This window comes from Myxine glutinosa, chromosome 1 (assembly GCF_964187855.1).
Source record: "Myxine glutinosa chromosome 1, kmMyxGlut1.1, whole genome shotgun sequence".
Classification (NCBI taxonomy): Eukaryota; Metazoa; Chordata; class Myxini; order Myxiniformes; family Myxinidae; genus Myxine; species Myxine glutinosa.
In genome coordinates, this window is record NC_136261.1 from 160,211,692 (window position 1) to 160,223,086 (window position 11,395).

Genomic DNA, 11,395 nt, shown 5'->3' on the forward strand with positions numbered 1-11,395 from the left:
AGGGAAGAGGAATGTATTAAGAGAAGAAAGGGGGAAACAGAGAGGGGGCAAAGGTGGTTGAGTGAAATATTTGGGTTTTGTTTAATAATATGTAAGCAGTCCCCGACAGAACTACCTGTGCTCCACAACAAACTGCTATGTATATCCAGTAGTGTGGACAATAATCACTCTACCTTACTGTATAAAGTGCTGTGCAGTTGTGACGTCAACGCTGTGTCCAACTCGTGCTGTGCCATGATCGGCCACATTGAGCAAACAGGAACAGCTGAATTCCCTTTACCTTTAATTATCCCCCAATAGAATTAATGTAACGACCAATAAGGGCGGCCGGGGAAATAAACGACGTAAAAGCTCAAAATATCAAGTCTTCCCGATTCATTCGGCGAAACGTGTTTTGGGGGATCAAAGTTTCATTACACACGGATTTCGTGGGGAAAGTCGATGACGTTTTAAATACAGTCGGCAGGTAACACCGCGTCTCGTTCCCGCTTTCGTACCTTGGGTTGCGGTGCTCACTGCTCTGGCCGGATCGCGCAACGTCCGAACAGGTGAAATCGAGGAAGCGCGATCCACACCCGGCCCATTTGCGTGCGTGCCTCCGTCCGAGCTTCCTCCGGTATTCGTTTGCTTGCCCTGTGTCTCTCTCTCGCTCCGGAACGCAAACCGCGCCTCTCCTACCCCTCCCTGTCCCCAAAACAACCAGCCCGATCCGGTCCGCCCCATTCTCTCCACTCGAGCAACACCGTCTCGTTTGGGCACGACTAAACACGCAGAGCCACGGGCAGGTAGCCAACCACGAGAAACTCCGGGGCTCGGAAGCACCAACAACGATCTCGTGCTGGAAACAGAAAATTCCACACATTCAGGGCCGGGCGCACGTGCATATCCCAGATTCCCAGGTTCAGATCAGATTGATGGATCGGCATTCCAGGACAACATTAGAGGGAAGCTTACATCAGTGATTCAGGGTCAAAGGACGCGAGTACAGAGGTAGACTTGCAACAAAGTAACTCTACAGCAAAGGTACGACTTACAGGTAGAGATGGGTATAGAAATCTGAGGATATTGTCCAAGCACGGAATCAAAGGAATGTACAGATGGGATAATGTCTGAAGGACGACTGATCTGGCTCATCATCCAGGACTCAACTCCAGCAGCAAACAACTTGGTGCATAAGCACTTTGTATCTGTGTATGTATAAATAAATTAAATATTATAATAATATATACGAGCGTGACGGCGCGCTTTGCGCGCCTCACCACACGTCGTTTCAGAGGGGGAGGCATCTTTGACCATTTCGGTGTCTTTTAGGTCTTCATGGTGTTTTGGGTCTTCATGGCCATTTGGATCTTCAGGGTCTTTTGGATCCTCTGGGCCTTTAAGGGTATTTTGGGTATTTGGTGTCTTCAGAGGCTTTTGGGTCTTAAGGGTCTTCGGTGTCTTTTGGTTCTTCAGGGGCTTTTGGGTCTTAAGGGTCTTTTGGTTCTTCTTGGTCTTTAAGGGTCTTTGGGACTTTCTGGGTCTTTGGGGTCTTTTGGGTCTTCGGGGTGTTTTGGGTCTTTGGGGAGCTTTGGGTCTTCAGGGTGTTTTGGGTCTTCGGGGTGTTTTGGGTCTTCAGGGTATTTTTGGGGTCTTCAGGGGTCTTGGTCGTTTGAAGGGTCTTGGGGAAATTAAAGGGTCGTCAAAGGTCTGAGGGGTCTCAGCAGTCTTAACGCAATTAAGAGGGTTAATTAAGAGGGTGGTAATTTTTTTTGAAGAAGAAGAAGACGTTTTCATCGCATACAAACATAGCGACATACATAACCATATACGTTTGCTCTATTATAATAAGATATATATACTCTATAAGAGAGCCTGTCAAAGCCACCCCACCCCACCCCCCCCCCCCCCCCTCAAATATGTATATGCAGCATATCTTTCCCTTCTCTCTCTCCGCTCATCCTCCCCTCTCCCATCCACTCCCCCTTCAACTCCCCCCACTCCCTTCCTCAACCCTCCCTCTCCTGCTTCCTCCCCCCTCCACCCCACCATGGCAACGCCGAGTACTCCTGCTAGTATATATATATATATATATGTACACATAAATAAATAAAATATAATAAATAAATATAATTAATTAACAGATATATAAACATGCCCTGTACGCTGAACTAATGCAGTTTCGTTATTAAATTTCTCCCAAAAGTTTGTTCGAATAAGAAATTACTGCAAAGAGCTAAACCAGTAAACGAAAAAACATGTTTTAGGGCTACACACTTTTTTAAAATAAGTTTGAAACCAATGTTTATTTATTTATTTTTAAACTTTTTATTATTATTAAAATTTGATAGATGAAAATGCACCAGAAAAGAGGACCGTGGGCCAAATATCAGCTCTCTAGGACGTATAGAACCTAGAAAACGAACGGCTCAAATATTTGAAACGGGACAAACAAACAAAGTTCAGATGAAGTTAAATAAAAGTGTGTAAAAAAAAATATATATATATATATATATATATATATATATATATATATATATATATATATATATATATATATATATATGTATATATATGTACGTATATATCATGAAAATATGTATATATATATACGTATATACATATATATATATATATATATGAAAATATGTATGTGTGTATATATATATATATATATATATATATATGTTTATATATATATGTTTATGTTTATATATATATGTTTATGTTTATATATATATGTTTATATATATATATATATGTTTATATATATATATATGTTTTTATATATATATATATATGTTTATATATATATATATATGTTTATATATATATATATGTTTATATATATATATATGTTTATATATATATATATGTTTATATATATATATATGTTTATATATATATATATGTTTATATATATATATATGTTTATATATATATATATGTTTATATATATATATATGTTTATATATATATATGTTTATGTTTATATATATATATGTTTATATATATATATATGTTTATGTTTATATATATATATGTTTATATATATATATGTTTATGTTTATATATATATATATGTTTATGTTTATATATATATATATGTTTATGTTTATATATATATATATGTTTATGTTTATATATATATATATGTTTATATATTTATATATATATATATATGTTTATATATATATATATATATATATGTTTATATATTTATATATATATATATATGTTTATATATATATATATATATATATGTTTATATATTATATATATATATATATGTTTATATATATATATATAATATATATATATATATATATATATATATATGTTTATATATATATATATATATATATATATATATATATGTTTATATATATATATAGTATGTATATATATATGTTTATATATATATATATATGTATGTATATATATACTGTATATATATATATATATATATATATATATATATATATATATATATATATATATATACTAATACTATATATAGTACTGCTATACTATACTACTGTACACTATATACTATACTACATACTCTCTACTATCTATACTCACTTCACTACTATCACTCACTCTACGTGCAAAAAAGAAACGCAAACACCTCGCAAAAAAGAACCGCAAAGTGCTTTTAGATGTATACTTCTATACATCATATAAATAATCACCAGATGGTAATCGATTGTTCAAAATTGGCACACATCATTCTCATTGACCCAGGTTCCATATGGCACACATGGAACAGTAGATTTTCAAGGTGCAGGTCATCTGTGCTCAATATCTTGTATGGCCACCATTAGAGTCCAAAACTGACTGGCATCGTCGTCCCATGGAAGTAATCAGATCCCGAATTGTGGCCTGGTGAATGTTCACCCATTCTGCCTGCAGTGCTAGTGCCAACTGTCGGAGGTTCTGTGGTTGTTGCTGACGTGCTCGCAGTCGTTGCTCCAGTGCATCCCATAAATGTTCGATTGGGTTTAAATCTGGAGACCTGGAGGGCCATGGCAGGACCTGGATGTTGTGATTCCTCAAAAAGGCTGTTGTCAGTCTTTCCGTGTGAGGTCGGGCGTTGTCTTGTTGGAAAATGACGTTCGCATGTTGCATAATGGGAAAGACGTGTGGCCGAAGAATCTCATCCGTGAGTCGTGGCATGTTTTCGCTGTTCACTTGCTGTAAGATTGTGATGGCATGAAAATGAAAACCCAACATTTTTATAGCCCAACAAGTGATGTGTCATGTTGGTGTGTTTCGGTGCCAGGCTCACGTGGTTGTGTTTTTGCGATTGTTCCATCTCTTCGCCAAATTTCTGCAGTACCTCATTCTTTCCACACAAATCAATCCCAATCCATGCAGAAATGACCAATTCATTTTTGGTATTAATTTTGTATGGATATCGGCTACACTCTGTCAGATATTTACGATTTTACTACTTTTGCGTTTCTTTTTTTGCAGGGTATATATACAGGGGGCTGCAAAAGTAGGTATACAGTAATGAAAAACAAAACGTGCACACAAAACGTATTTTATTGATTATACAAGCCTATCAATAATAACATATCAATAATAAACATATTAATCCCTCAAATGTTCAAACTGTTTGTCCCCGGCATTCACACACTCCACTAGTCGAGTGTGGACACCCATGCACACTCTGGCACAAAGGTCTTTATCAGCATCAATTTCCTGGCAAGCCTCCCGTATGAACTGAATCATGGCATCAACAGAACGTGGCTTGCGTGCGAAAACCCTGTCTTTTACACATCCCCAGAAAAAGAAGTCCATAGGGGTGAGATCCGGCGAACGTGGTGGCCAGTCAACGGCTCCCCGACGTCCAATCCACCTGTTGGGAAATTCTTTGTCAAGTAGCGCACGCACAGTGAGTGCAAAGTGCGGTGGCGCCCCATCCTGCTGAAAGTAGAAGTCGTCCTGCTGCTGTTGTTCGCGTACCTGTGGTATGATTGTATCCGTCAGCATGTTCAGATACACGTGTTGATCGATAGTCCTGTGCAGAATGATAGGTCCAACGACACCTTTGCAGGATAGGCCAGCCCACACTGTCACCCCAGGTTGATTGAGCGGTTGCTCAATCGTGACTTTAGGGTTTTCAGTTGCGTAGTACACACAATTGTACCGATTAACGGCACCCGATAGCTTAAAGTTTGCTTCATCGGACCACACGATTTTGTGCAGAATGCTGTCACCCTCTCGTTCCTCGTTCAGGATGGCTTCGCAAAATTGTAAACGCCGATCCGAGTCGTCCTCTAATAAACCATGTATCAATCGTGGCACGTACATTTTCAGTCCTGCACGGTGCATCAAACGACCCAACGATCTGCGTTCAATACCCAATTCAGATGACGCCCTGTTTTTCGATTTCTGAGGGCTCTGGGTAAATGCCAGGGCGACTTGCATTGCATTCTCTGGCGTTGTCACGGTGACTGGTCGACCACTCTTCGGCGAGTTGTGGATAGACCCCGTCCTCTCAAATTTGTCACGTATCCGGTAAATCGTGAGCCTCGTTGGTGGAGGCGATGCAAATGTTTCTCGCCACTGCTCTCGCACACGTTCACTATTCTCTGTCTTCCAGAACTGTTTCAAAATCCATTTGCGCTCCTCGTCCGTTGAATTACCAGCCATCGTTAAATTTCCACTTCACCTGCAAATAATAGATGTATTATAGAAAAAATTACGAAAATAAAAATATTAAAAATGGTAATAATGATTTTAATGAATTAAATGAATTCTAGTATTAAATGAATCCTAGCACCACTATTATAATACTGGTAATACTGGTATAATCCTTACTGTATACCTACTTTTGCAGCCCCCTGTATATATATATATATATTTATTTTTTTATTTTTTTCTTTTTTTTCTTTTGATGTCCCCAAAGTATAACAAACTTTTCAAAGTGTGCGGAATCGAACCCCAAAAGCTTTAAATAATGTATGGCATATAATTGTCATGGAATACCACGTCCAGATTCTGATTGGGGAATTCGGGAAACTTCTTTTCTAATGCAGGCATTTAATCATGATCTTGTTCTTTGTTTAAAAAATATTTCATGCATATTCTATGTTAAACGGGTGGCGGGATGACCTGCAGGCACATACACTGTGCCTTGTGCTGTTTAGCCTGGGTTCGAATCCTGACCCAGCTATAAACTGCCATCCTGGTGCTTCACAGCTCAGGTGATTAATCAATGACGCCCGTAGGTGGAACGCCAAGTTTAATGTCCATCCGAGGGCGGCACACCCATTGATGAATCACCCTACCTGTGAAACAGCAGAAGTGACAGGTTATAGCTGGGTCGGGATTCAAACCCAGGCTAGACAGCTTAAGAGACTAGTGTGAATACCTCTAGACCACCCTGCCAACACTATGTTACATGATGCGGATGATATATGTTATGCTAAAAGGATTTTCACATCATAATGTAAACAGGTTCAGTGACTACGTCATCGCCTTTCTGATAAACAGAACCTGGTGCGTCAAAGCATTTTTCAGAATAAGCATATCACTTTCGCCAACTGTGTTGAAGTTTAAAATTTCTGTTGTAATATGATCTGCCCAGTATAATGTCATAACGTGATACCGTGGAATACACCAATCAAGCTTCCATGCCCAGGATGGCCAAAATATCTTCAGCGATGGTATTCAACCTCCATTTTGTTGTTTTCCAGAGATGTCGTACGAAATGGCAGGTGCTGGCTCAGAAGACTTCAACTCAAAAGCAGATCGGATACCTGCTGAGAGCACAGTTGATTTAGATTTGAATCACGTAATGTTATTATATAGTACGCTGCCAAAATCTGCCTTTCATATTTATATGGCAAGTATGGCAAGCAAACACAAGAGATTAATTATGCTCCTCGGGCTACAGGTATTTGCCAAGTCACAGTTTGCCAACCCAGGTATCCAGGAGCCATTTCCATAATATAATTTTCTCCAAGTTAGAGTATATACAGTCACGTGAAAAAGTAAGTACACCCCATGTAAAGTTTTGATTTTTTTTCAACATATTTCAACATACAGCTATTTGATCTTCATTTCAACAATATTGATAGATAAGGGTGATATAATATAATAAATATAATGAAACATTTACATTTTGTAGTCCATTGTATAATTTAAATAAACATAAATGCAAATTTTGCATGTGTAAAAAGTAAATACACCCTTACATTTATCACTACTTCAAATACCTAAAATTAGAATCAGGCGCACCAGCTCAGGTGCAAATGATTAGAACATCGTTAGAGAGGATCTTGGAGGAACCTGTATTATTTAAACATTAGACATTTAGTTTGGTTTGCTCTTTGTTGTTGAAGTGTGCGGCGTCACCATGCCGGGATCAAAAGAGATCTCTGAGGCCTTCAGAAAGAAGATTATAGATGACAACGAGTCTGGGAAGGGATTTAAAAAGATCTCCAAACAATTTGAAATCAATCATTCGACTGTCCGGAATATCATCTACAAGTGGAGAAGATTCCAAACAACTGCCAACTTGTTCAGGCCAGGCCACCCCAGCAAGTTCAGCCCGAGAGCAGACCGCAAGATGCTGAAAGAAGTCTCTAAGAACCCCAGAATGTCATCACGGGACCTACGGGTAGCTCTTGCCACTGTTGATGTCAAAGTGCATGAGTCTACCATTAGAAAGAGGCTGCACAAATTTGATCTACATGGGAGGTGTGCCAGGAGGAAACCTTTGCTGTCCAGAAAGAACATCAGGGCAAGACTAAAGTTTGCCAATGAACACCTAGGCAAAGACCAGCACCTCTAGAACAATGTGCTCTGCACAGATGAGTCAAAGGTAGAGCTATTTGGCCACAGTACCAGAAGACATGTTTGGCGAAAACCAAAGAGAGCATTTGGCCACAAGAACCTGATACCAACTGTAAAGCATGGTGGTGGAAATATTATGGTTTGGGGCAGCTTTGCTGCATCAGGGCCTGGGCATCTCACCATCATAGAATCCACTATGAACTCTTCATTGTACCAGAGGGTGCTTGAGGATAATGTGCGGCCATCTGTCGGAAAGTTGAAGCTCAACCGAAGGTGGACCTTGCCACATGACAATGACCATAAACATAACAGTAAATCCACCAAGGAATGGCTGAAAAGAAAGAAATGGAGGGTTCTGGAATGGCCAAGTCAAAGCCCGGATCTAAATCCCATCGACATGTTGTGGGGGGATTTGAAACGAGCTGTGCATGCAAGAAACCCCTCAAACATCGCACAGCTGAAAGAATTCTGCATGGAGGAGTGGGCCAAAATTTCTTCCAGTCGATGTCAGAGACTGGTAGACAGTTCTAAGAAACGCCTAATTGAGGTTGTTTCTGCCAAAGGGGGCAATACCACCGATTAGAGGCAAGGGTGTACTTACTTTTTCTACATGTGAAATTTGCATTTATGTTTATTTAAATTCTACAATGGACTACAAAATGTAAATGCTTCATGATATTTGTTATATTATATCACCTTTATCTATCAATATTGTTGAAATGAAGATCAAATAGCTGTATGTTGCAATATGTTGAAAAAGTCAAAACTTTACATGGGGTGTACTTACTTTTTCACGTGACTATAAGGTAGTAATCCGCACACACCGATATAACAGAGGGCAACAGTTGGGCTCAAAAGCAGGGGAATGAATTAATTGGAAGGAGGATAAAAACTGAGCAGAGGGAACCTGAAAGTAAGAATGTTGGATATGGTAAGGGGGTATAAAAGATCGTGGATAAGGAATGGGGCTGACATTACAAGGTAGTAGCCCACCTGCTTGAAAACCTGGTGGGATGGGTTCCCCAAATGTGAGAAAAGAGGAACCAAAGAGATGAGGTGTGCGGAAAGGCTGCATTTTGGGGTTTTAGCCAGAAATTGGTTATCAGAAAAACAGGTGCATCCTGGAGGAGCTGGGGAGGGTAAGACGAGAGCTTGACTGGAGGAGGAGATTCAGGTAAAAACTAGAGTTCATATAAAACATTACTCTGCACAGCCTTGAGAAACAAGTCTTGGGCGGGGTCTAAGAGCAGCAAATTTGATTGGTCGTGATGGCATAATATTTTGGATTATATAACACTTGTGAGGTACCCGTGCTCCGCACGGGTGGGAGGCCACAAGCAAACAGACAATGCAGAAACGGTGAATGCTGAAGCATGAAACCAATAAATTCCACATTCCTGTAGCACCTTCAGTCGCACGTCAGACATGGACAGCAAGTTCGTGAAGGACTTCCATGAAAAACGTACCCGTTCACAAACAAACAGGTACGTGTGTTCTATACCCAGTCAATGGCGAATCTGCATATGGCGATCTGCGAATTTCACGTTTAGAAAGTAGAAACCGTCACTGCATTTCGTCATTAACTTGAACTCGATATCTCTTTTTTCACTCCAAACAGCATAACTCCAATCACAAATTAAATAGCATTAATATAAAAAATAAACTTTTAAAAACATTTGTGACATAAACAAATATTTAAATCCTGACGTGAAGTTCCATACGGTTGGGTGAATACAATTACGAATTCAAAATCGTAATTGTATTCACTCAATTCCAATCATCAATTGATACTTTAACAAAATACTGTTTTAAATGACGGTTGTATTGGGATATTATCAAACCAGCTCATAGCCATAATCTGTCCACTTCCGCATTCGCGGCAGGTTCGTAATTCATCAGGATTTTCCTCAATTCTGCAATGAAATGTTCAATGAAATACTGTTCAGCCGTTTTTAATTTTCATGTCATGTTCTTTTGGTGAATTATCGTAGGATTTTACTGCAGGGGTTCCAGGAAATCGTTGCGATCGGTGCAGCCGTTTGTGCGGTACCCGGGACAATAATGTTATGTGGGAGTCCAAACCTGAAAATGCTGGAGACCAAAGCTGAAATTGGAAAAACAATATGGCCTATTTTACTGCAGGGGGTCCCTGGATTACCCACCCAAAATATCGTTGCGATCGGTTCAGCCGTTTTTGCGGTCCCTGGGAACAGACGGACAGGCGGACATTTGGTGAATTATAGTAAGATAACAAACTTACCAGGTACTGTTAAACAGGATTTATAAAGTGTCAAAAACGTGATTTGTGTCCTATAGTGTTCAAGTATATAATTCAATTGAAAGAAAAAAATGATTTTATCGGGCGCACAAAAAAAAATTTTTGGAAGTTCACCACCGTTGATGCAGCATCTTTTACACCACCCAATCTAACATGTTACATTCATTCTTTGTGCATGTTGTTTGTGTCCTTTATGGCGTCCTTACAAACAGTATGTTTCCTGGTTGGATTGATTTTCAATTTCGTTTGACTGCCAGACAAAGACAGACTACAACTAGAGTAATGCGACTGTTTCGCCAATATGTCTCCGCGTAGTCCCTGCCCGTGGCAACGGGTAGATGCCCTTGTTCACTGTCCTAAAAATAAACAAGTTTGATTTAAATCCCTTCAGCTGTTTTCAAGTATCACATTTTTACCACAGGACAGGTTTCACATCGATCGTTGAAGCGGTTTCGGAAAAGGGATTTTTTATAATATCGCTTTTCAAGTTAATATGGCTGCCAAACCACGTGACATATGACATCAAAAATGTTCATTCTGCATTTGCATGACTAGCACTAGGGGGTCACGTTTGTGAAGTTTCGTGTTTATCAGATAAGGTTCGTTTTTCTATCCAAGATGGCTGCCAAACCACGTGACCTACGATGTCATCATTTTCAAACTATATGCAACAATGCTGTTAGATGTTATTTGTAAAATTCCACATCGATAGGGTAAGCTGTTTCAGAGACATAATGATTTAATATTTTCCTTCAATCAAATATGGCTGCCACACCATGTGACCAATGAAGTTTTCGTGATCAACTTTGAATTGCCATGCCTAGTCAATGACACATAAAGTTTCGAGTTTGGAAGAAATTTGGTGGTTTGGGAGAAGTTGTTTTTTAAGCTTTTAGGTTAAATCCAATATGGATGCAAACCATGATCTAATGAGATTAATTAGTATCTAATTTTAATTTTGATTACGATTAATTTTGATTACAATTTTAATTTTGATTACGGTCTAATTTTGATTATGATCAAACCTCTTATGTCATACATTTAATATTTCAATACAAATGGGTCATAGATCATATGTATGCAATTTCAGATATTTAGGATAAGGCATTCGATAAAAACATTTTTGGCTGGTATATCACTTCACCTATGATGTCATTATCATGCTTTTGTTCCCCATTGGGAGTACTGGACAATGTGCCAAGTTTCAAATTTTTCCATTCAGCGGTTTCTGAGAAATATTTTTTTTATATATTTGTGTTTAATCCAAGATGGCTGTCATACCACGTGACCTATGACGTCACAATTATCATTTTAAAAAACATTCTG

General features: G+C 38.7%; 1 protein-coding gene across 1 annotated transcript in view; it reads right to left on the reverse strand.

Annotated features, from left to right (window-relative positions):
- LOC137430341 (uncharacterized) overlaps positions 1 to 3,659 on the reverse strand; it is a 130,235-nt gene extending 126,576 nt beyond the window's left edge. The window contains exons 1-3 of the mRNA XM_078771154.1: positions 3,583 to 3,659; positions 955 to 1,056; positions 498 to 761 (exon numbers count right to left, since the gene is read on the reverse strand). Coding sequence (XP_078627280.1) covers positions 498 to 761; positions 955 to 1,056; positions 3,583 to 3,659 — 443 coding nt within the window. The remainder of the gene's footprint in view (positions 1 to 497; positions 762 to 954; positions 1,057 to 3,582) is intronic.
- Between the last annotated feature and the right edge of the window lie 7,736 nt (positions 3,660 to 11,395).